Source organism: Pyrus communis, chromosome 4 (assembly GCF_041283825.1).
Source record: "Pyrus communis isolate YQ-2024b chromosome 4, ASM4128382v1, whole genome shotgun sequence".
Classification (NCBI taxonomy): Eukaryota; Viridiplantae; Streptophyta; class Magnoliopsida; order Rosales; family Rosaceae; genus Pyrus; species Pyrus communis.
This window is the reverse complement of record NC_142568.1, coordinates 22,784,066-22,808,300: the sequence shown is the minus strand read 5'-3', so window position 1 is coordinate 22,808,300 and position 24,235 is coordinate 22,784,066. Positions and strand designations below refer to the sequence as shown.

Below are 24,235 nucleotides of genomic sequence, written 5' to 3'. Positions count from 1 at the left end.
TATATATGAGGACCGAGCTGTTCCTCTTTGATAATACAAGACAAAGATAATGGTGTTCCAAGAAATTTGTGAAAATGTGAAAAATGTTTCTCCTTGAGTTATGTGACGAGAGAGTGAAGCGGAGATATACCGTAATTACACCCAACAGTCAATTACTTGGGTTTTATTTCAACTATTGAATGGTTGAAATGATCATGAGCTTTCTTCAAAATATTATATAAAATTTGCAATATTTTATTAGGTAATTACTTGATATGCAAGTAAAACTTTGATGATCTCCTTATCTCAGTAAGGCTGTGTATGGTTGTGTAGCTCGAATTGCTGCCAAGCTAGAATGTATATCAATTACACTTTCTAAAGAAAGTTGGAGTTCCATGATAAAATCATTTTTCCGTTCTTCGATGCGAGATTCACAACCGTCTCTCCGTTAAAACCGTCTTTCCGTTCTTCGATGCGGGATTCACGCTCAGAAAAAATTTCTTAACATGACATTCTGGACCAAAAGCATGCAGGACCACATGGTTTTGTACAGTCATCTTAATCGCACAACTTAATACTACAACTATATTCGTTTCAAATACAACAATAATTCAATATTACAAAACAATTTGGCGTATATTGGATAGGGGCCGTTCTTCGTTCTTCGATGCGGGATTCACGCTCAGAAAAATTTCTTAACATGACATTCTGGACCAAAAGCATGCATGACCACATGGTTTTGTACAGTCATCTTAATCGCACAACTTAATACTACAACTATATTCGTTTCAAATACAACAATAATTCAATATTATAAAACAATGCGGCGTATATTGGATAGGGGCTGCGCGAACGCAAGCCCCCACGGCAACAAATTATGACATTGGCTCTCCTACGTTGAGGAGACCATAGGCAGGCACCCCTTCAAAGTGCAATAAAAGTCACCAACCTAGGCCATAGGTATTTTTGATTGCCCATAGACCCTGTCCAGGTAAGTGATCGTCTCCCTGCTCGTCCTTTTTTATTTATACCCCTTCTCCTCAACTCTTTGACCGCACTTGGTCGATGTGGGATTCACTCCTATTGATTGAATAGGTTGTCTGCCACCTCACTTTGTTCCCGCACAAGTTAATCGATTCTTAACTTCATCGTTTCTCCTCTTATTGTATAAATGTTGTTGCTTTCATGTACATTGAATTCGAGTTCATTGCTCATCTAGTATAATCACAAATATTCAAAGAGATACAAATCTGCAATGCATTTAGTTCTTAGGACGTCAACTTTCCATCTTAGAGTATCTCTAAAGGAGGTGTCAAAATGTTCACATAAGCTATAACAGTAAAAAAAGACCACATTAATGTTTTCCAACCGAAATGTCAAATCCTATGTGGTGATGACATGGATTGGCAGCAAGAGAGTTGCTGTCAAATTTGACAGCAGCTTCAAAATTAATTATTAATGTTTTTTATTAGTTTAATCATCATTGCAATTAATGTTACTGTTGACTCCTCTTTTCTTTTTAACACACCCTGACTAATATATAAGGAAACGGTCGCCTTTTGCAATTAAGTTTTTATTAATTTAATGATTTATTTTATAATATAATAAAATAATAATTTAATTTGACATATCGGGTGGATAATAAAAACTTTAAAAGATGTCAAAATGCCACATCGGGTGTCAAATTTAAATTTTATGTTAAAAAATTGACATCTCATTTAGAGATGCTCTTAAAGGTTTATCTTGTGTCCTCGAACTCTCAGAACCAGCCATGCAATAACTTCACTACATCCTAACCCCGCACGACCACTCCTCCACCTACCTCTTTGTCTAGGTGATTCTATGTGAAAAGGAGGAGGAGAGTGAGAGGAGAGAGATTGGGACGAACCAAATTATGAGAGTACCTTATATTTGAATCTCGTAGATGATAAATTTGATACCAAATTAGATTACTTATTATGTGGCCAAAAAGTGCTTTACAAAAAAGCATTCTTCAAATGAACCCTTAATTACACGAACAAAATTCGAGTTGGGTACTTATAATAAAGGCCATCTAACCGTTTCAAGTAATGGGCTAAGACTACCATTCCCAGCAGCCCATCTCGTGGGTCAAGCCCAATAGCTCCCGCTTTTCCTAACGTACCCAAACCTCACCAGCTTAACGAACGACTCTCTTTTCGCTCGCTCGCTCGCCAAGATCCACTACTACCATTACCAGCACCTCTCTCAGCTCTCCGATCTCGATGCTTTTCTCTCCCATTTCCTCAATCCTCCGACCGCGATCTCACACTGACTAATCCACGACGCCGTAATTCCGTTGCTCCGCCGAAGAACTCTATCCGGCGATGGCTTTCATGGCCGTTTTGGAGTCGGATCTTCGCGCGCTTTCCGCCGAAGCCCGCCGTCGCTACCCCGCGGTCAAGGACGGCGCTGAGCACGCAATTATCAAGGTCTCACTCTCCAAACTCTTGTTCTTAATGCTTGTGTGTGTGAGAATGTATGCGTGTAATGTAATTGGTGAAAATTCAAATGCTTGCTGAACTCAGAGTAAATGAAAAGTTAAAAGCTTTACTGAAATAGTTACTGAAGTTAATGGCTTTGTAATTGTTGGATGCTGCAGCTGAAATAGTTACTGTGGAAAATATAGGAATGGAATTAAGTAACTACTGTTTTTCGAAATTGAAGCTGAAACGGTATCTGGTGTCAGCTAGTTAGGGAATATAATTGTTTAATTAGGAGTAAAATTAGGTTATTAAGTAATGGGATTGGATTATTATTGGAGGGAATTAGCAAAGTTTGTTTATTTATTTGTTGATGTAAAACTTGCAGCTTCGTAATTTGTCGAGTCCCGGTGAGATTGCGCAGAATGAGGACATACTGAGAATCTTTTTGATGGCTTGTGAGGTTAAAACTGTGAAGCTGAGTGTTATCGGACTTTCGTGCTTACAAAAGCTAATATCTCATGACGCTGTTGCTCCGTCAGCCCTGAATGAAATTCTTTCCACACTGAAGGATGTAAGTTCATGTCAAGAGTATTTTTTTTGCTCATTATGCTAATCCCATTACCTTAAATCTTAAATTTATTATTTTTACTTCCGACAGCATGCAGAAATGGCTGACGAAAGTGTTCAACTTAAGACCCTGCAGACTGTGTTAATCATATTGCAGTCACCTATACATCCCGAGACTGAGGTAAGTAGCAGTTGTTACATAATTATGTCTTCCTAATACAAGCGGGGTTTTCATCCTATGCTGGGGCAGTAGTTCATAGGATATACTGTAGCTTACTTTATCCTTTAAAGTAGATTGACGCAGTGGGACAATGAGGAAAAAAATGTTAAATGTGATGTGCAAGCCAAGCTTTTTAATATACCATGCAATATCTGCTAGTGTGGAAGTAATAACAAATGGCATGCTTTAATTTGAAATTTAAACATAGTCAAATCCCCCTTACTTGGGTATGCACACGCTCATCCTGGTTACTCAAAATAATTACCAGCAAAATCATTATGCAATAATTATAATATCAGACATGCCTGTGAAAAAAGTAGGGTTATATAATCTTATATACAATCATCTCATTGAATTTCTCCTTGAGTACTTACTACTACTTACTAACGTCTCAGTGGGCGTTGGTCTATGTAATTGCTCGAAATAGTTTGTAATTTGAAATTTTCTACTGGATTTGGTAATGCATACAATGAATGGGCACTGAGAGATATTTCTGGCCATATTACTAGAAAAATACTTCACTTCTTCATTACCTTAGCTTTATTTTCCATTTTGTTATTGAATTGTTATTATCTTCTGTTTGAATAGTGGCATATTGTATTCTTAATTGTTTTATAATATACAGGACAGTATGGCTCAAGCTCTTGGTATCTGCCTTCGGCTGCTTGAAAACAACCGGTCCTCTGATAGTGTACGGAAGTAAGTTAATTATTTTTTAATGCTATTACTTGCTGGTTGATTCATGACTTGTTTTCTTTTATTGTTCTCTTGATTCTTCTTTTAATTGCATATATTTTATCCTACTTTTCAATCTGAGATATCTTTTAACATGGAAGATTTCCAGTACTGCTGCAGCTACTTTCAGGCAAGCGGTGGCACTGATTTTTGATCATGTGATTGGCGCTGAGACTCTTCCTGCTGGCAAGCTTAGTTCTGGAGGTTACATCTCTCGCACCAGTCTAGTTAGTGGCGATGTTAGTTCCAGTATCAATCTTTCAGAGTATGTAATATTTGTAAATGCTTACTGCTCTGCAACTTTTTTTTCGCATCAATGACTCTCATTTATGTTTTTAGCAATTGCTTTGAGTGATGTCTGCAAATTCTCCATATCTCCCATCTAGAGTGGTAATGGTTGGAAAGGGGCAGTTTGTAGATGTAGGGTCATAGACCTGCTTACTGGCATGGTCTCACATTTGATTTCCGTATTAGACCTCTTTTAATAAATCCAAACATCAACAGGTCATTGGATAAATCTCTTTCTGGACGATCAGCATTGATGAGGGAGACCTTAACTAAAGCTGGAAAGCTTGGACTTCGTCTGCTTGAAGACCTGACAGCTCTTGCTGCAGGTGGATCTGTATGTGCTGATTTGAAGCTAGTATAATGTTTCATTAGGAGCTTAACTTGATCTTTCTAAGTGGTGTTTGTAGTTTTAGGGATTTTTGAAATTATTGTTGTTTGTGTTGGTTTCCTATTTTTCAGTTTCATATGTATATATTTTCAGTTCTTATTAAAAAAAGAGTAGATATATGTGCAGTGATCGATCATGATAACATTGTATAAGCAGGTTGTTAAAAGGATTTTTTTCCCTTTATTGACAGGCAATATGGTTACGAGTGGGCTCTCTTCAGCGGTCCTTTGCACTTGATATACTGGAGTAAGAAATATTGTTGCTTGCATCTTTCATTATAGTAGTGGATAAATCTGTCCAGACTCCAAATTATTATTTATCCAGTGGGTGTTCTTTCCTGTTCTCATGTGATTTGAAATCATACTTATTCAATATTATCAAAACATATAACTATGAAGATGTATTTTTCTTGTTGGCGTAATTGGTCAGCTATGTTTGAAAAGTTACCTGAACACACATCTGACTCACCTAATGAGAATTTCTAATCAAAGAGTTTCCCTTGAACTTTTTGGTACTTGATTACTCTTATTGGTCTCCACTAAAGATCTAATAGAAGCTATCCCTAGTATGATGCCTGTGAAATCTCGGTATTAGATTGCTTACATTGCTATACGAGTGCAACAAAATACGCTAGCAGATGCAAGTTTCTGACTCTCTAAGAATATTATGAAATTATATCTTTGTCTGAATTTACTCACTTGTATTCCCCAGGTTTGTTTTGTCCAATTATGTGGCTGTTTTCAGAACCCTGCTTCCTTATGAGCAGGTGATTTTTAGAGTTTGTTGTACAAGTACATTCCTTTTTCAAAAAATAATTTTTAATTATTGGATGCATTTGCTAGTAAAATTTCTTAGTTGAAAATATTGCTTGGTAACTCAACAGGTTCTGCGCCACCAGATATGTTCACTTCTAATGACTTCACTTCGTACCAATGCTGAGGTAGTTTTATTTATGTAACATGCAGTGCAATGTATCAGTTGCTTACCTTTTTCCCCCTTAAATATGTTTAATGTCGAATCAGATTGAAGGGGAAGCAGGGGAGCCTTCTTTTCGTCGTTTGGTCTTGCGGTCAGTTGCCCATATTATCAGGCTATACAGTTCATCCCTTATCACAGAATGTGAGGTGTGTTCTATATATGATTGTTTTAACCAGGAAATGACATGGCTGTGAAACTTTTAAAAAGTCACAATAATAGTTAAACAGAATAAATACCCCTTATTATTGAAGTTCTGATAAAAAGTTATATTAATTTCAGTCTTTAGCCTTGAGGTCTGCCATTCAGTCGGAAAAATTTGGGAACCAAATATGCATCTATTATTTACACTTTTCAGTTGAAACACTCTTCCATGTTTTTTGATGTTTTGTTTCCACAGGTAAATCTTTCCTAATTCTGCCCTCACTATAGATTATTAGAAGGTTTCGAAGTGCCATTTGTTTAGGAGAAAAAAATTAAATAAAAAAATTAAATGATTCAGACTGTCATTTATCTGGAGCTTAGTTTTTCTATTATTTCCTTCTTTGTAAAAATTTCCTCCGGTAGCTCTCAATCTTCTACAACTAATGACTCAATATGTTATTTTTTCCCTCATGCAATTTCTTTTGTTTATTTTTCTTATTTGTTGAATTGCAGGTTTTCCTTAGTATGTTGGTGAAGGCCACATTTCTTGATCTGCCATTGTGGCATCGTATTCTTGTTCTTGAGATCCTGAGGGTAATTTTGACATTGCAGAATATATCTATGTATATTGTGTCTTACGTATGTTTTGGGATATTGAGTGATCCCTTAGTACTTTGCAAGTAGTTTGTCATGATCATTTGTGGTGGAATCTCACAGGGCTTTTGTGTGGACGCAAGGACGTTGCGGATTCTTTTCCAAAATTTTGATATGTAAGCTTGCATTCACATTCTGTATTTTCTGATTTTTAGTATGATTAAAGACTAGATGAGATCTTTGTTTAGTATGAGAACGTGTCTAATGTAGCAATGGCAAGTCAAGTGGACTTTCTAATTGTTGACAGTGCATGTGTTTATTGGCATGAAGCTGCGAAAGTAGGGGACACCACATTAAATTGTTGTCACCAATAATTGTTTAATATTGGGAATGTGGTACTTGCATCAATTTATGCCAATTAATTTCATGCCATGTTAGCGTTCAATTGGAATTTCCTACTAGTTGGTTGTGAGGCAAGTACTGCCCTATTACTTTTCGTAAAACAAAATGTGTTGATATTCTGGGGGAATATATATATATATATATATATATATATATATATATATATATCATAATGGTCTTTTTGTTTCTTTTTGGGAATAAAAATTGTTTCGTACGGAATGTTCTAAAAGAATTGAGGTTTTTCAAAACCCTTATCTTGCCATAACTTCCTTTCCTGATCCTCTTAGGGATCCAAAGAACACCAATGTTGTGGAGGGCATGGTCAAGGCTCTTGCTAGAGTTGTTTCAAGTATACAGGCAAGATATTATACTCTCCCTAGTCATATTATGTTGTTAGCCATTATGGGTGGCATATGAATCTGTTGGTATGTCTTGAGATGGATTGATTGGACTCCATACTGTAGTCCTATGTGTTAGTGTATCAAGGAAGACATTTGATTTGTGTGGTATTTTTAACGGCATGATGGATCATGTTTTGAAAGAGATCCCAGACATCTACATGCAAAGTTTATATTTTCATTCCTACAGTTATGGGAATGGTCTATTCCTGAAACTTGCAACTCCCGAGGGATGCATATCAGATCTTGTTAGTAATTTGTTTGTAGTGAGGTTACTCTGGAGCTCTCAGTGCTCTATCTTGTCAGCTTGCATCTATCCTCAATTAGATGTGAACAATCTTTATTCTTTTTACTAGAATAAGGTACATTTTTCTGTTTGGAGAAGTAATTTCATAATGTAGACGGTCCTTGTGCTTGTCGTCCCTACTATAATGTAGATTATATATTTTGACCATCTTGGTACATTTATTCCATTGGCTAAGAGAAATCTAACTGCTTCAGTTTCAAGAGACTAGTGATGAGAGCCTGGCTGCTGTTGCAGGGATGTTTAACAGCAAAGCTAAAGGTAATCACTTACTAGGTTCTAATTTTAACATTTGAATTGAAATTAACCCGAAAATGCAAGGATAGCTATGGTTTTCTTTGGTTATATGAGTGAAATGAAAACCATCTTATTCCATGAAAATCATGTCTTTCCCATTTTATCGAAGGTCTCTAGACAATCCTTGATGAGTATAAATGCAAACAAAAGAACTTTTGTGTTGGCTTTTATTTTCAGTCTTTTCTGGTTGAAGGTTTGTTTCAGTGTACAGCTCGTAATCTTTGACTGTGCATTTCCCTTTCATATTTAGACAATCTTTTCTGTTTTCTATCAAATGATATTAGAAGTGTATTTTACCACTTTCTAGGAATTAATATGAGCGGATATATATTTTTCTCATAGTTAGGGTTGTCAAAGACTAAAGTTCTCTCTTACCTGAGATATGTATCAAGACAAAAACCTAGAATGGCATTGCACCTTTCTACCCGGGGTTCATCAATTATCATTTGTTGTTCTGTTCCTTGATCCACACAGTAGGTGACGAGATTCAGTTCATGCAGGAATCGAGTGGAGCCTTGATAACGATGCATCCAATGCTGCGGTCTTGGTTGCCAGTGAAGCTCATTCGATAACATTGGCAGTTGAAGGCCTTCTGGGCATTGTCTTTACTGTGGCTACACTGACGGATGAAGCAGTAGATTCTGGGGAGGTATTTATTTACCTTATTTCTTTAATTCTAATATTCTTAAAGTAACATATTACGTGACACTGTCCTGTCTACCAGATTGAATCCCCCAGACATGATTATGATCCACCTGCAAAGTGTTCTGGAAATACTTCTATTCTCTGCCTCTCAATGGTTGATTCATTATGGTTGACTATTCTAGATGCATTGTCCTTTATTTTGTCAAGGTTGGACTTCTCTACTAAAACATGTATAGATTCAAATAATACTGAATTTCTTATTAGTTATAAGCTAACTTTAAGCTGTCTATGAAGGTCACAAGGAGAGGCTATTGTGTTGGAAATACTGAAGGGATATCAGGCCTTCACCCAGGTAACCGAAACTTTAACTTACTAACTCGGCTTTTTATCTGGGCTATTTTCAGCATCTTTCACTCCCTTCAATGTTTTTTCAAGTGATGAATTTTTGTTTTGCTGCTTTCAACATGCATACAATATCAAGTTTTCTTTCAGGATAACTCCATTTTTTTCTAAAATATGATAAAGCGATGCTTTGTTTCATGACAATACAGGCATGCGGGGTTCTTCGTGCCGTAGAACCCTTGAATTCTTTTCTCGCATCCCTTTGCAAATTTACGATCAATTTTCCCATTGAATCAGAAAGAAGGAGGTATTGATTTGTATTTATCCTATTGTTATCGAATCTCTATCAAATCAAAATTTGTTTGCAAATGCTATAATTTATTTCATCTTGGCGTAAAAGGACTGCTAAAACTTTTGCCCATTATACCATATTTATTTCTTTTCCTTTTCTTTTTTGCAATATCATGGTTAAAAAGTCTTATTATCATTTTTGCTTTATTTGTTTCTATTTATGCCTTGATTTTCTAGTTTAGATTGCCTGTGTCAAGTTATATCCAGTCTTGTTAGGCACCTGACAGTGTTGAACTTTTTTGGGGTTTACATTTTAATCGCAGCAGTACTTTACAATCTCCTGGATCAAAACGCTTTGAACTATTAGTTGATCAAAGGGAAAGCGTTGTTCTTACTCCCAAGAATGTCCAGGTATATAGGTTCTGTAGATTATCAAATAAAATTTCTTTTTCAATTTTTCATAGCGTCTGTATTAAAAAATGTTTGACATATATTTTGAATTCAATTTGCTCTCTTTTCATTCAGGCCTTAAGAACTCTGTTCAACATTGCTCATCGACTACATAATGTATTGGGCCCATCCTGGGTTTTGGTACGTAGGGTGTACTTTCATATTTGTCCTTGAAAACCTAGAAATCATTCTCTTATTGTTTCTGCAATTAATGTAGGTGTTGGAAACCCTAGCAGCTCTGGACCGAGCAATCCATTCACCACATGCCACCACACAGGTAATTTCCACAAATGTTTATTCACACTCATTGCTGTTCAATTTGTTTTCAAAGAAATTGTTTACCCTGGACCAATGGTTTCTTTGTTGGTTTTGAACCCATACGTCCCATACATCTCTTTTTGAAATTAATTAGTCTTTATGTGCTTGACAATTAAATATTAAATAAATGCATGTTTGATATAAAGAAGCATTGGGGGCTTTCATGGTTTTAAACCTATAGATCTGTATTCCAAAAAGTAAAGAGATCCGCACAGCTAAAGGAGCAGAAGTGCACCAATACGTAACAGCCAAGCAGCTATACATTCTACTTACAGTTCTTTGTTTTGGTTTAATAACGTGTTAATCACTGATCTGATATGCTGTTACGTTAACTTCCTGATGTAAGCTGTTAAATATGTTAGTTTTGCTTTGTCAGGAGGTGTCCACGGGTGTGCCTAAGCTTACAAGGGAATCATCTGGTCAATCCAGCGACTTAAACATTCTTTCTTCTTTGAATTCTCAGGTAAACCGAGAAATATTCAGCCTTTATGAGAGCCTAATGAATGGTGTACAGTACTCTGAAAACCATCTGAGGATTCAGATGTTGACCAATTTCAAGTTTTTCTATCTTTTTTTTCTCATTTAGTGAAATTAAGGGACCTGTGTCCTAGAATGTAAAAGTACAATGTAGTGTTTTGTAACCTGACCTTGAGCAATTTCAAAACACTTATAAAAGATTCTCGGTCTATTATATTTCTTATATTTTTAATTTTTGAAATTGAAAATTTGATTTTTGATTAATTACTGCAAGGCCCTTTTTTATTTTAATTTTATAAAGAACTGTATGGACTGTTAAGGTTAATTGTTATATTGTTGTGCGTATGTATTATATAAATATATGTACATGCATGTGTTTATGCATGATCTGACTTTATGCTTTTCTCCATTTTGCAAAGCTGTTCGAGAGCTCAGCACTAATGCACATATCTGCAGTAAAGTCCCTTCTTTCTGCCCTATGCCAACTGTCACAGCAATGCATGGCTGGGATTACAAGTGGTTCTGTACCCACATCAAGTCAAAAAGTTGACAACATAAACTTTTCAGTGGAGAGAATAATATCCATCCTTGTCAATAATCTACATAGTATGTAATGCCAGTGAATTTGCAGATAATAGTTATAATAAAATGGATTTTCCTTTCAGTGTTTGTAAATGAAATGTGTTATTGGTTTGAATTCAGATTTTGTAATTGGATTAATTTTATATTTCTTTACATTATTGCAGGAGTGGAGCCATTGTGGGATCAAGTCATTAGCCACTTTCTTGAGGTGATCATGCTATATGTTTTCTTATAATGTACAGTCTTGCACAGTTTACATTCTTCTTGACAGCATGTGAATCTTACAGCTTGCAGATAAATCTAACCAGCATTTACGTAATATGGCCCTTGATGCATTAGATGAATCGATATGTGCTGTTTTAGGTTCAGAACAGTTCCAGGACAGCACAACAACCAGATCTAGAGCATCTCAGAATGTGAGAACTTTTACTTCCTTATGGTTGGAAACTCTATTCTAGTGAAATTAAGAACTGACACTGCTTATTTATTGGCATACCTCCCCAGATGGAAACTGGACTTACACAGTTGGGATCACTTGAATGTGCTGTCATATCGCCACTAAGGGTTCTTTATTTATCTACTGAAAGTGTTGAATTACGTGCTGGATCTTTGAAAATTCTTCTGCATGTTTTAGAGGTAATATGTAATAACAATAATTCATTTCAAGTTTTCTTTTGTATATGTCCTTGTTATCAGCCTTTGTTCATAATGTCTTCTCACTGACTTCACTAATTTTTTTTTTCAGAGACATGGGGAGAAATTGCACTACAGTTGGCCGGATATTCTTGAACTGTTGAGGTTTGCCTCAAATAACTATTTGTTTCTGGTCACCTGTTCTGTTTGCAGTTTGATCTGTAGGGGCTGATCCTCTGTTTATTTATTTTGTAAAGGTCTGTAGCGGATTCTTCAGAGAAGGAACTTGTTACTCTGGCCTTTCAGGTTAGCAACAAGATATGAAATTTTGGGGAACGAAAGGCATAGTATATTGTGACTTTAAGATATGAAATTTTGGGGAACGAAAGGCATAGTATATTGTGACTTTATTTAGGCCACACTAGTACACCGAAATCTATATGCTTACATAAAATTACCCATTAACCGATGTTCAAGATAGGACTATATCAAGTTCCTACTGTTTTTACATTGCTACAGAAACCAGAAAGCAGCTTACGCATTTATCAGCTCAACGCACCTTTTGAAATTACATGTTGTCCTTATAGGTTGATTGTCTTGTCAGTTATTTAGATCCAGTTTCGCTTTTGTGTTTTCTTGTAGAGCCTACGTGTGATTATGAATGATGGACTTTCAACTATCCCCGCAGACTGCCTTCCTGTGTAAGGATCCAGACTTCAGCATTTATTACTCACGCCTGCACACACACTTATGCATAGGTTGTACAAATAATCATAATTAACCAATTTAGAAACCTATTAGATTATCTGAGCAATACATCCATGTTGCAGATGTGTAGATGTGACTGGAGCATACAGTGCTCAAAAGACAGAACTGAATATAAGCTTGACAGCGATAGGCCTTCTATGGACAACAACCGACTTTATAGCCAAAGGTCTGATGCATGGGATTGGAGAGGAAAAGGAAACAGGTTACTTTACCATTTTTGATCAGTTAGACCATCATTTTTCTTTGGTTGTATACTCGTGCATAAAAGTTATTTACAGTGTTTTTAAACATTACAGGGATTTCTGATGTGCAATTGGATGGTGAAAAGCCAAAAGAACAAGCATCCGATGTATCAGACAATGTTAATGACCAAGCTCCCTTGTTAAATGTAGTTGATCGTGACAGGTTGCTTTTCTCTGCTTTCTCGTTACTTCAGAAGCTTGGAGCTGATGAAAGGCCAGAGGTAGGAAAGCATGTGTTGTTTAATCAACGTTCTCTTCAATCTATGCCAATATTTTCTCAATTTGCATCTGGTATTGTAACTAATGTGTACACTGCTTATACAAATCTCAAAGAATGTGAACTTGTATCCAGGTTAGAAATTCAGCCATCAGGACACTTTTTCAGACACTTGGAAGTCATGGGCAAAAACTTTCGAAAAGCATGTGGGAGGATTGCCTTTGGAATTACATTTTTCCTACACTAGATCGTGCTTCTCACATGGTTTGTTGAAGTGGTTTTAAAAGAGATATCAAGAGCTTTTGTGTACTATTGCGAAGTCATGATTTGAATTGTTTGTTTTTAGGCTGAGACTTCATCAAAAGATGAATGGCATGGGAAAGAACTCGGAACTCGAGGAGGAAAAGCAGTTCATATGCTCATACATCATAGGTATATAAGTTATAGACTAAATATTGTTCTCCTTTCTCCTACTCCTTTTTCTTTTCTTTGTAAAAAAAAAAAAAAGTTGGCGATAGAGAAGATAACTATAATTTATCATTAAGGAAAAGATAGAATCTGTTGTGTTTCTCCTAAACTGTTCTGTTATTCGATCATACGACTCTTGTATTGAATGAAATTGCAGTCGCAACACGGCTCAGAAACAGTGGGATGAAACACTTGTACTAGTGCTTGGAGGCATAGCACGTATATTACGTTCATTCTTTCCTTTTCTTAGAAGCTTAAACAACTTTTGGTCAGGTAGGTTACAATGTATTTATGATGTATCTGGTATTGTTATTTCCAATATTGAGTGTCAGTCTCACAAATTCACACTTGATGTTTTACCTATGGCAGGATGGGAGTCTTTGCTTTTATTTGTCAAGAACAGCATTTTAAATGGTAGCAAAGAGGTTGCTATTGCTGCAATAAATTGTTTACTGACACCCGTTCTTTCTCATTCTTCTAAGGTGATTAAAGTTGAAAAAGCTAGAATGCTCATACATTTGTGAATTAGAATTTTGTCCTCGCATTTCATCTTTCCTATGCTGGCTGTTATTTTTTCTGAAAGATTAAAACTGAAGAACATAACTAGACGGACAAGGTCATTTAAACTTGTAAAATGAATTACAAAATTACAAATTAATATTGCAGTCCTTCACTTCTACAATAAAAGATATCATCAAATAATATATTGGTGTCAATCAGGGGAACCTGCCAAGGCCTTACCTTGAATCAGTTCTTGATGCCTACGAGGTTGTTCTCCAAAAGTCAACAAACCTCAGTGGCAATGCAGCTATCAAGGTGAAGCAGGAGATTTTGCACAGTCTCGGTAATGATTTAAATTAAGATGACTATCTTATTGTTTTTTTCCTCGTCATTTGGTGTACTTAATGGCTTTAATGTTTAACATTTGTATTGTCTGACTCGTTCTTTCTGATTAAGTGAATCATCTATTGACATGCAACTTGTTTGAACTTCTAACAGGGGAACTTTATGTGCAAGCCCAGAGGATGTTTGACGATAATTTGTATCAGCAGTTGCTTGCAGTCATAGATTCAGCTGTTAAACAAGCCATAATTGGCAATGATAATTGTGACACTGAGTTTGTAAGTGAAATTTCAACTTGCTCTTCTTATCTTACTCTCGTTTTCTCCTCAATTTTTTGAGCTGTTTATTTGAAGTCACTGCTGCTCTTTCATAATGTACAAGTGTAACTAAGTGTAAATCACAGTTACACTGCTGCTCTTTCATAATGTATAAAGTGCAACTCATCACACTAGAAATTTGTGCGTGATATGGACACTTTTCTCTAGGGACATGTTCCACTTGTATTACGTACTGTGCTGGAGATCCTTCCGATGTTACGTCCAACAGAGCTCATTTCTTCCATGTGGCTTATTTTTCTTGGGGATTTTTTGCAATATCTGCCGAGATTACATTCTTCTGTACAAAAGGAGGAAGATGGCGCAGAGGAAGCCAGCACTAGTGACCAAGTTCCAGGTATTACAATCAGCTTGTTTCCCCCCATACCTTTGATTGTCAACAATAACTGAAGAAAATAAAAACTTCTTTCTGCAGACGATCACGTGAGAATGAAAAGTGAAATTCCTAATGGGACATCTTCCATATCTTCAAGCAGAGTAGAACGTTCTCCAAGTTCTGGATTAAAGACATCTGTAACAGCAGGCATCCCCAATTATATGTTTGCAGAAAAGCTTGTTCCCTTGCTGGTCGATCTTTTTCTACAGGCCCCAGCAGTTCAAAAGTATATCTTGTATTCTGAAATTATTCAAAGTCTTGGGAGGTACTGATAGTTCTTTTGCTCTAATTCTTTGTTGTACTGCAACTAAACTTTTTTGAGAATATGTTACTGAAAAAAATAATCATTGGATACTGGCGTTTAAGTTGTTATATGAAACACAGTAAGAAGCGCAAAGTTGAGAAACCTTGTATGCACTTACAGTTCTGAGGGACTGTTTAAGTATTCTAGTTGTAGATGAAGATAAAAGGTTTCTTCGGATTATGATACCTAGTTGTCTAATATATTGATCAAGAGGGGATTTTAGAGCGGTTGTGCTTCTTAGACTCTTAAGTAACACAACTGCTCAGGTTAAAATTACTTGAACTTTAGAGATTGCTTAGAAGTTCAGTAACCCTTCATCCTTATTGTATCTGCAATTGGCAATTTTGTTTGTTTTACGGTTAAACTCTTTTCTTTTGAGTTTAGAAGGATCATACTCTTTTTAACCAGGAAATAACAGCATAGTCTTTCTTGTTAGGTGTATGACTACAAGAAGAGAAAATCCAGATGGTGCTCTTTGGAGATTAGCTGTTGAAGGCTTCAACCGCATTCTGGTTGATGATGCCAGCAAATCGGCTATAAATTCTGGACTAGATTCAGTTGCTAGTAAGCCTGCAAGAACACGTATATGGAAGGAAGTTGCCGATGTTTATGAAGTATTCCTTGTGGGTTACTGTGGACGAGCTCTTCCCTCTGATGATTCTTTCTCAACTGTGGATGTAAAAGCTGATGAGTCCCTTGAGATGACTGTCTTAGATGTACTCGGAGACAGGATTCTAAAGTCACCTATCGATGCACCTTCCGATGTAAGTTTCTCACCACCCATAATCCTGAGAGTAAAATGTAAAAGGAGGAAGTCTAACATTTACATGTTTGGTCTTGGACCACTAATCTGGGGCCATGTGAAACAGAGATAGCTTAGAAGCTTTTCTTATCAACTTCTATTTTATTTGTTTTTAAGATATAAAATCTCTTACTTTGACAGATTTTGCATCGTCTAGTTTCCACCTTGGACCGATGCGCATCACGTACTTGTTCCTTACCTGTCGATTTTGTAGAACTTATGCCTTCCCACTGCAGCAGATTTTCCTTGAAATGTTTACAGAAGCTATTCTCCTTGAGCAGGTAATGTCCTAATGTGGGAGTATTGATTTACAGAAGCTATTACTATTTTACTTCCTGTTCTAGTTTATCCAAGACAGCGGGAACACTGTTAATGTCTAAACCCAATTTTACATTTGATAGAATATCGTCTCACCGTATATTATGCATGCAGTTACGACAACAAATCCCATGATTGGAATTCAGCGAGATCTGAAGTGAGCAAAATTGCAGTCATGGTACTGATAACCAGATGCGAATACATCTTGAGCAGATTTCTAATTGACGAGAATGACTTAGGTGCGTCTAATATACCCACCTTAGCCGTATCATCCCATCCTTTCACTTGTTAAAAAAACTAGAAAGATATATCTTGTATTATCATGCCTTTGCATTCCTGCAGGTGGACGCCCATTGCCGGCTGCAAGACTTGAAGAAATTATTTACGTTCTTGAAGAGTTGGCGCGTCTGATAATTCATTCAGACACTGCATCCGTTCTCCCCTTGAAGGCACATTTGAAAAGTGCCCTCGAAAAAGAAAAGAATCACGACATGCGTCCGCATCTGCTTGTGCTATTTCCCTCATTTTCCGAGCTCGTAGTATCAAGGTGAGAGTTATATTGGTTTACATAGTCGAAATACAAAACATAACTTTAATACATCGAACTCTTTGTATTCTATGGTACCGTAGACCGGTGCGCGCACCACTCACTCTTCGTTCTTTATCCTTTTGTTGAACAGAGAAGCAAGAATACGAGGGTCAGTGCAAGTCTTATTCAGACTGATCTCCAGAGAATTGGGTCTCGACAGAGCTTCCATGAACGGGCAAAATCCGGAAGAATTTGTACCAAGGACACCGTAGTCCTACCCTCACCTCCACGATCAGAAGTTTGAATTTTTGTTTGAATTATTTTTACAGGTGATTTTGTGAGGAATCGTTTCATCCTCCAGCTTTTGGTTTCGTGTAAAGTTTGTACATTCTGTCGATTTTGTTGTGTAAACAAAACAGGTACCTCAGGTGAGAAATTTATAGGCATCGAACTTCCAATTCTTTGTGCAAGTATGCTTTCAAATTAATATGGATTTAAAGTTCATAGATTGATGCGATTCGGAACTTTATTTTTCACGTTTGTGCATGAGGCGAGCTGGCACAAACTTTTAATCAAAAATAAAATTGAATTTATTTTTCACGTTGGTGCACAAGGCGATCCGTCACAAACTTTTAATCAAAAATAAAATTGGCTTTATTTTTCACGTTTGTGCACTGGGTGACCGGGCATAAACTTCTAATAGAAAATAAAAGTGGTAAACCCCGCACAAACTTTTAAACAGGAAGGAAACTGAAAGAGCACTTTAACAGGTTTGTAAAGAGTGTGATTGCTTAACAGAAAATGGGAGAGGGAAGGAATCAAATCCCCCTAGATTCGATTTTTAAGACTCGTTTGAAAGTGTTTTTAAAATGACTGAAAGCGCTTTTAAAGACAATAATTTCGAGTTTCAAAAGCATTTAAACTGCTTTCTATAAAAACATGAGTTATGTGTTTTTTATCTAAAAAACTTCAAATGCTTTTTCAGTACTCACTCACATTTTTACTAAAAATCGATTTAAACAACATTTTCATAAAAAATGCTTTTAAGTTTTTAACCATTGTAAAAACAGTTAGTTGAACAAATTTCAATAGAAAAACTTAAAAACTTTTTGATTCCATGTGTTCGTAAACACAAATAAGTGAAGAATGACTTGTTTTTTGTTCTCACTTGTCATCAAGTTCCATGTCTTCATACCTCAGTCGATCCACTTTCAAATACCTTCTTCTTTCCATTTTATTTTTAAACAAGTGGTGTCAAGGAAGAATCAAAATCAAAATCAAAATCAAACTCGAGAACTCGAGTGCAAAAATGAGCTACAAACACAAACTCTCGTACATTAATATTGGTACGTACTCTGGGTTCTTTATTCACCATATTCATACCCCCCCAACGGAAGAGGACATCTGTTTGGAAGATAACAAACGTTTTCAGACTCCCCAAAACACGGCTATGGCGGCTACTGTAAGTGACAACACAACCCGAGCAACCTGCATATACTGGTATACGTATCTGATGGTACTTCTAGACTCACATATGCAAACTATTTTAGCATTTCGTTGCTGCTATTCTCGTTCAACCTAGCAGCTGCCGCCACCGAAGCCGCCACCCCAGTCGGGTGCGTAGTCAGGAATGGATCGTTTCGCATTTCCGCTCCCGTCACTCCCTCAGCATCTCGACGCGTCGCCGGTTTGTCTGCCGGTAACTTTGAAGTTGCATCCTACAATCACAGAGACACAATATCAAATGTCACACGTACATACTCATGGAAACAACGTGATCAAACTATTACGGAATGTGCTGTAGTTAACTATATACCGCAAGAATGTCGGCCATTTTTGTCTTCTCCTCGTCCTTTGTAGCCCGAGCATTGAGGGTTGCGGCTGACTGAGCGGCCGCAGCCACACCACCGGGTACTATGTTGGTGTGGCCGGTTGCTCTAACCTCTGCCGCCTGAATTGCGGCTGCATCGCTCCACTCCACCGGCTTCTGTCCGGCTGTCATAGCCGTGGCCTCGAGGGCCTCACCAATGGTGATTTGACCGGCAGAGCCACCGACTGGTTGAATAGTGTTTGGTGCTGCCAAAGGAGCTCGCTGGCTGTATTGCCCCACAACCTACCCTTCACAGAGAACAAACATGAACTCATATGCATGTATTATATATTCATGTCTCCAAGTGCAACCAAAACAAAATGAAAAATAAATCAATACACTCACAAACATAAGGATTTTGACAATATTTGTCTAGAATTTTATTATTTTGTGTGTTCAACTATTCAAACTAAATTGTTTCACCAACTTTATTTTTAAGCTTTCTTTGGACTTCTATATTAGTATTTTCAATATATATAGGACGAACACAGGCCAACTAGGCTTCCCATTTTGCAAAGACCGAGAGTACAATTTACAAAGATTGGGAGAACATTTATCTTACGCAACCTTACCTTTAGTTTGTTAAGAGACTGTTTCTACGACTCAAAAGTAAATAATACTTTCGGTTTAGTGTCTTCGTTCTATATATACATCGAAAATTTTCAACTTATTTCACTTATTTCATATGTTCCAAAAATATTTCTTAAAGTAGTGGTACGTGGTTAATTGATTTTAAGGTCAAACTTTATACCTCAACCAATTTATGGATTTTCATTTGCTTTTCATGATCTACTTTCCTTTGATTTGAATTCGGACCCCAGAACCAATCAACAAGGAATCGAATAAATGAAGAACACTTCAAAATCAAATAAAATTTACAAAAAAAATATGTAAAACTAACAAGTACTTCAGTTCTGAGCTAGAACTGAAATGTTGTGTGCATGTAATAAACATTTTACATGCAAGAAATATATTGAACCTGCCCACCGATCGACTCTGATATTATACGGCGTCCAGGGAGATCAGCCTCCTTAACGCTAACCCCGTCTACCTCAACATTTGCATTCACGTCACTTGAACCCACAACACCCGCCTTCTCATTCTCCATGGCGGCGGACTGCATGATTGAGGCAGCACCACCCTTGAGGGTATGCCCCAGCACAGCATTTTCCGCCGCCTGCATTATGGCAGCGTCCTTGGGCGTCACCACCTTCTCCGCCAGCTCGGCACCCTGAACGCCGGGAAACACATCCCCATATTTCACCGGCTCCTTCTGATCTTCAGGCCTCCGCGGCTGTTCTTGGCTCATTTTTCAGATCAAAATTACTGTTTTTTTTTTTGTGTGAAATATTTGATATTTGGGTAAGAGGGTAGAGAAAAGCATGGAGAAGAAGGGGGAGGGGGGGGATTTTGGCGTACGTGCATGGGGAGAGATTCAACATTTGGACACGTAGATGCTATGGAGGTGGAACGTGGCGGGATTCTGGGTGGACAGCACGAGAGTGTTTGGGAGTACTTGGCGAGTTCTTAGGTGAAATTTGTTGGTTTCGAAGTGCTTACGTACATTGTTAAGGTGGAGACAAATGGCATTGAGAAGAAGAGATGATGACTCGTTCCAAGTTCGAAGTACCTTGAGCTGTTTAGGACATGGGCGGAGAAATTTTGTTTTAGGACAACATATTTACGTGGATGGTAAGACCTTTTTATACGATCTGTAAGTTGTGTAATACAGATTGGACTTATATTAAGTAGAATGGTATCCAAATATAAGGACAAAAATCCTTTTCGATTTTCATTGCCTGAAGTCTAACGACTTGACAATCTAAATCTCTCAAACTGGATCCGACGATCACATTAACTCATTCAGTAGGTTCACTTCACACAAATTAACGGTCCTTAATACAAACTAATAGTCCAGATTTTATGATCTTTAGACTCCAAACATTGAAGTCCGAAGAGAATCCAAATTGCAGATAAGAGGCTTGCTTTTTCGTGAGAATGACTCGAGTCTTATAGTAGGATTGAACAAATAAGTTTCAATGTCTAATTTCATTGTAATTCTCTCGTTAAAAAAAAAAAACTCTAACGAAAAGCTCTGTATTGTTCACGATTCACTTTTATCTTCAACATAACTTGAAATTAAACTTTGGGCTCACCGACATGGGTACATCAAACAAGCCCATAAAATTAAACCCATCGGCCGACTATTATTAAACATAGTTCTAATAACAGGCCCAGGCCCATATTGACCTAACCTTCACCCTTTCTTCTTCCTTCTCCGGTCGCTCCCATTCATCCAGTCAGAGCCCACCTCCTTTCGCTGTGAATCAACCGAGCATTTCAGCTGACAATCGAATTCTGTTTTCTCTAGGGTTTCAATCTCTCTCTCTTTCTAGATTCTCTCTCTAGAATCTCTGACAGAGAGGAGGCGGAGATAGGCTGAGAGATGGAAGCTGAGAGAAAGCTGTCGGCAGAGGCGGAGGCGATATTCAGAGACGGCATAGGACTGGTTCTGTCCCGGTGGTCGGCGCTCCAGTTGGCCATCGACAACGAGTGGGGCGGCCGTGGCTCGCGCCAAAAAGCGGAGCAACTCGCCGCCGATGCCTTCTCGTGGTTCACTCAGTCTGCAGGTACTCAAATCAACTCACTCACCTCACCTCTGGGTATCTTTGTGAGTGCCTTCAAAATAAGCGCTTTCAGATCACCGAAAGTGCTTTTAACCATGCTTGGCAGAAAAAAAGTGTACTTCTGGGTTAAAAAATGCACTTCATTTTTATTGAAAAAATTATGTGCTTTTAATAGAATCGTGTATGAGCAGAAGTGCTTTTTAAAGAAGCATTTCCTGACAAGCCATAAATCTCTCTGGGTTCATTCTGGTTGCTTTAAAAATCCATCTTTTTGTTTCTGATAGAGCTTTTGTATATGTGTTGATTGATTCTTCTCAGAGATTCTGTACATTGATGATTTGGAAGATATTCTCAATGAAGCTATGATTTCTCTCAATACAATGACAGAGGATGGCAGCATTGAGGAGGTATATATGCTCTTCAATTGATAAGTACTCTTCAATTTTCGTCGGATTTTGTATTTTTTTATTCGAGCGATATTTTAATTTTAATAAACTACACTATGATGACTGGATTCGAACTTAGGTGCAGAGGGTAGCCCATTGCCGTAATTTTAATTGAACTATATACTACGGGGATGGATGGTGATTCGAACCCGGGTGGACAGGGGCAGCACATTCCCCTAGCCAATTTAGTTTAGTGGAATCCTGCAGTTTTCCTTTGATTTCCTGCAGAATCCTGCATATTTTCGCTGGAATTCGGCTAGCTTTGGATATCTGAGATGCGGTTTATCAGTATTTGTTTTCTGTCTTGATGATGTTTGTAATCCTTTTCTTGTTCTTTGGACTTGTACAGGTGGCTGAAAAGTTAATGTTTATGTATGAAGACTGTTTGACTGGCAATTTCAATTCTGTTGAAAGTCTGAGAGAAGCCAATCATCGAAGAGTTGCCGTTCCTCATGTTAGACAAGTGAGTTTTAATCAACGCCCTTAGGAAAAGAGACTCTGTGATTTGGTAACATAATGCACATATTATTACCACCAGTGTGTTATAAGTAGTTAATTCTTCATGAGTCTATTTGAAGAAAACTTTAATTGTTGTTAATTTGATCTGAAATGGATGTTGGTGAATCGTGTAAGTATCAAGAATGATGCTGGAAATTGTGCTTATAAGTTGATAATCTCAGCTCCTGATAAGAGATGAGGAGCCTCCCATCCACGAGTATTACTCTCTCGTGCTACCCCTTTGTCTTTAACAACAGAGGTCCGAGGCTAACTCTAATTGGAATTGTTAAATTGCAACTTGTTTGAAGGTAGCACGACGTTATGATGTATCATCTCATATTGAACATACTTGATGATGAATGTTAAGTTGTCAATTATTCTTGTGAAGAACTCAAATCACACCACTGTTTTGCGAATGCAAATTCTTTGGATGTTCAACTTGTGGAGCTCTATTCTATTTGGGAGAATTCCTTTTGGACATTGGAATCGTGGGAACAATCCATGCTGGAGAGCCTTTCTTGGTCATATACATGCTCGAAAGTCACATGTAGGATTATTTGCTTACAGTTCTTTTTGTTTGCTTCCTTACTCATCTCAGGACAATGAAGATGATGACGAAGACGACGACAATGACAACGAGGAAGACGATGGTTCATCTAGCATGATGGTGGACACACCAGAGTCCCAGCCAAATTTGAATCCAGCAGACGTGAAGAGCAGTAAACCAACTCCCAAGCCAGCAGCTAAAGCAGAAGATGGATGGGAAGTAGTTGGACCAAGACGTAATCGGGGTAAAAGGAATTAGGCTGAACCCCAAATTATGTTTCATTAGAAATTTTGCATCTCTCCATCAGGTAGAGTTTCTTAAATGCTATTTTGTTCGATCATGTCGATAGCGGGTTGGTTAGTTGAATTTTCGCCTGTTTACTCTCCACTCTCTTAGAACTTGTAGCGCAACTACGTAATTATATTGGAATTACCAATGAATCTAGGAGTTGTTCTTGGTTATTATATATTGATTGATAAGTTAAACCCGATAATCCGAAGAAGAGCACTAGTTTGGAGAATCACTTCGGCGAGGCAAATTTTAGAGTTTGTCTGTCAGACCACGTGATTGTGCGGTCACACGTACAAGAACGAGAGCCAATTTGTTTGCCTTTTCTATTCTCTCTATCCGTTGTCCCATTCGGTTCACTTTGAAGTAGGGATGGGCAAAATACCTATGGGTTTGGGTAAATGCAGTTATCCGTTCATTTAAAGTTAACGGTTACGTATATAGGTAACCTTTTAGACAAATAAGCGGTTTAACCGTGAAATTTAAATGGGCGGTTATGGGTATTACTTGCAGTTATAACGGTTATCCATCGGTTATGGGTATCACCTGCAGTTGTAACGGGTATCCATTTACCTATTTAATTTAATATATGTAAAATTTTAAAAAAAATATTAAAAACCCTAAATTTTCAATCTCAAACGTCCTGGACCCGTTCATCTCTCCCTCCATTTAATTTAATAAAGGATGAATACTTTTGCGTGTGAACATTCATGCGATTCAATATTTTTAAATTACAGCATAAAGTTTGACCGATAACAAAATCACAGCAAGAAGATTATGTACCCATGACGTGACCACATCGTGCAAGCAAATCCCATTTTGATATCAGTATACATATTTTCCATGCAGTTGCTCCATAAAGTCACGTAAATTAAGGGACACATTACACCTAAGCACAAAGCCACATAATTAATTAACCTCTTCTGAAAGCATTAGTGTTTGAAAGTATTTAATTTTGGAATATTTTGGAGCTTTGAATTATTTAGTATTCAAGATAATGATTACTTTTTATTTTTAGAAACTTTACTTTGTAATAATATGGATTATAATTAAACACTTGCTTGGATGTAGTAAAAAAATATCGTTCATAAACTATTTATTTCAATTATTGGAATTGTATGAGAACTTAAATAATTAAAATAAGGAAATGCATGCTAAAATGTACTTATAACGGTGTTTAATTGTTAGAAAACAAAAATTATGACAAATTGTTTTTTTGTAATTTTCAAGCTGATAAAAAAACATGTAGACGGGTGAAAAAATGGGTAAATTGGTAAAAAAATG

The 24,235-nt window shown here is 37.1% G+C and overlaps 3 protein-coding genes and 1 non-coding gene across 6 annotated transcripts; 2 read left to right on the top strand and 2 right to left on the bottom strand.

Moving 5' to 3' along the window:
• Nucleotides 1-816: 816 nt before the first annotated feature.
• LOC137724014 (U1 spliceosomal RNA) lies at nt 817-978 on the bottom strand. The gene has a single exon (XR_011067138.2). It is a non-coding gene; the product is annotated as a U1 spliceosomal RNA (small nuclear RNA).
• A 1,161-nt stretch (nt 979-2,139) lies between these two features.
• On the top strand, nt 2,140-17,145 carry LOC137722562 (ARM repeat superfamily protein). 3 transcript variants are annotated; one of them, XM_068461595.2, is made up of 44 exons: nt 2,140-2,429; nt 2,809-2,994; nt 3,082-3,171; nt 3,836-3,909; nt 4,055-4,210; nt 4,450-4,567; nt 4,812-4,867; nt 5,333-5,387; nt 5,505-5,561; nt 5,644-5,745; nt 6,254-6,334; nt 6,458-6,510; nt 7,024-7,093; nt 7,636-7,699; nt 8,236-8,384; nt 8,460-8,587; nt 8,675-8,732; nt 8,932-9,029; nt 9,340-9,424; nt 9,539-9,604; nt 9,681-9,740; nt 10,158-10,244; nt 10,678-10,864; nt 11,005-11,048; nt 11,128-11,256; nt 11,345-11,476; nt 11,586-11,638; nt 11,731-11,779; nt 12,116-12,174; nt 12,304-12,443; nt 12,538-12,704; nt 12,836-12,964; nt 13,047-13,132; nt 13,326-13,441; nt 13,538-13,650; nt 13,889-14,012; nt 14,168-14,289; nt 14,497-14,683; nt 14,762-14,987; nt 15,463-15,790; nt 15,970-16,109; nt 16,261-16,385; nt 16,489-16,693; nt 16,827-17,145. In XM_068461595.2, exons 1-44 carry the CDS (start codon nt 2,325-2,327, stop codon nt 16,945-16,947), a joined length of 4,980 nt encoding a protein of 1,659 aa, XP_068317696.2. In that variant the 5' UTR covers nt 2,140-2,324; the 3' UTR covers nt 16,948-17,145. The 3 variants fall into 3 exon arrangements, with proteins under 3 accessions (XP_068317696.2, XP_068317695.2, XP_088549191.1); XM_068461594.2 differs by having other exon boundaries at nt 9,337-9,424; XM_088693065.1 differs by lacking the exons at nt 2,140-2,429; nt 2,809-2,994 and having other exon boundaries at nt 3,101-3,171; nt 3,841-3,909; nt 9,337-9,424.
• Nucleotides 17,146-17,985: 840 nt separating this feature from the next.
• LOC137721695 (late embryogenesis abundant protein D-34-like) lies at nt 17,986-19,894 on the bottom strand. The gene is made up of 3 exons (XM_068460721.2): nt 19,525-19,894; nt 18,492-18,788; nt 17,986-18,393 (listed from the first exon to the last, which is right to left on the bottom strand). Exons 1-3 carry the CDS (start codon nt 19,852-19,854, stop codon nt 18,217-18,219), a joined length of 804 nt encoding a protein of 267 aa, XP_068316822.2. The 5' UTR covers nt 19,855-19,894; the 3' UTR covers nt 17,986-18,216.
• Nucleotides 19,895-20,829: 935 nt separating this feature from the next.
• Nucleotides 20,830-23,124, top strand: LOC137723414 (uncharacterized). The gene is made up of 4 exons (XM_068462606.2): nt 20,830-21,175; nt 21,491-21,579; nt 21,968-22,081; nt 22,715-23,124. The coding sequence occupies exons 1-4, from the start codon at nt 20,992-20,994 to the stop codon at nt 22,919-22,921; spliced, it is 594 nt and encodes a 197-aa protein (XP_068318707.2). The 5' UTR covers nt 20,830-20,991; the 3' UTR covers nt 22,922-23,124.
• The last annotated feature ends 1,111 nt before the right edge of the window (nt 23,125-24,235 follow it).

What these genes read in the sequence shown, in the direction of transcription:
- LOC137723414 (XM_068462606.2), top strand. Translation starts at nt 20,992, where the DNA reads ATGGAAGCTGAGAGAAAGCTGTCGGCAGAGGCGGAGGCGATATTCAGA. An exon ending in AGGATGGCAGCATTGAGGAG is followed by an intron (nt 21,580 to 21,967) that starts GTATATATGCTC and finishes GGACTTGTACAG; the next exon opens with GTGGCTGAAAAGTTAATGTT. An exon ending in CCGTTCCTCATGTTAGACAA is followed by an intron (nt 22,082 to 22,714) that starts GTGAGTTTTAAT and finishes TACTCATCTCAG; the next exon opens with GACAATGAAGATGATGACGA.
- LOC137722562 (XM_068461594.2), top strand. Translation starts at nt 2,325, where the DNA reads ATGGCTTTCATGGCCGTTTTGGAGTCGGATCTTCGCGCGCTTTCCGCC. An exon ending in TTGTCCTTTATTTTGTCAAG is followed by an intron (nt 8,588 to 8,674) that starts GTTGGACTTCTC and finishes CTGTCTATGAAG; the next exon opens with GTCACAAGGAGAGGCTATTG. An exon ending in TTCTTTCTCATTCTTCTAAG is followed by an intron (nt 13,651 to 13,888) that starts GTGATTAAAGTT and finishes GGTGTCAATCAG; the next exon opens with GGGAACCTGCCAAGGCCTTA.
- LOC137721695 (XM_068460721.2), bottom strand. Translation starts at nt 19,854, where the DNA reads ATGAGCCAAGAACAGCCGCGGAGGCCTGAAGATCAGAAGGAGCCGGTG. An exon ending in CAGAGTCGATCGGTGGGCAG is followed by an intron (nt 18,789 to 19,524) that starts GTTCAATATATT and finishes TGTGAAGGGTAG; the next exon opens with GTTGTGGGGCAATACAGCCA. An exon ending in AAATGGCCGACATTCTTGCG is followed by an intron (nt 18,394 to 18,491) that starts GTATATAGTTAA and finishes CTGTGATTGTAG; the next exon opens with GATGCAACTTCAAAGTTACC.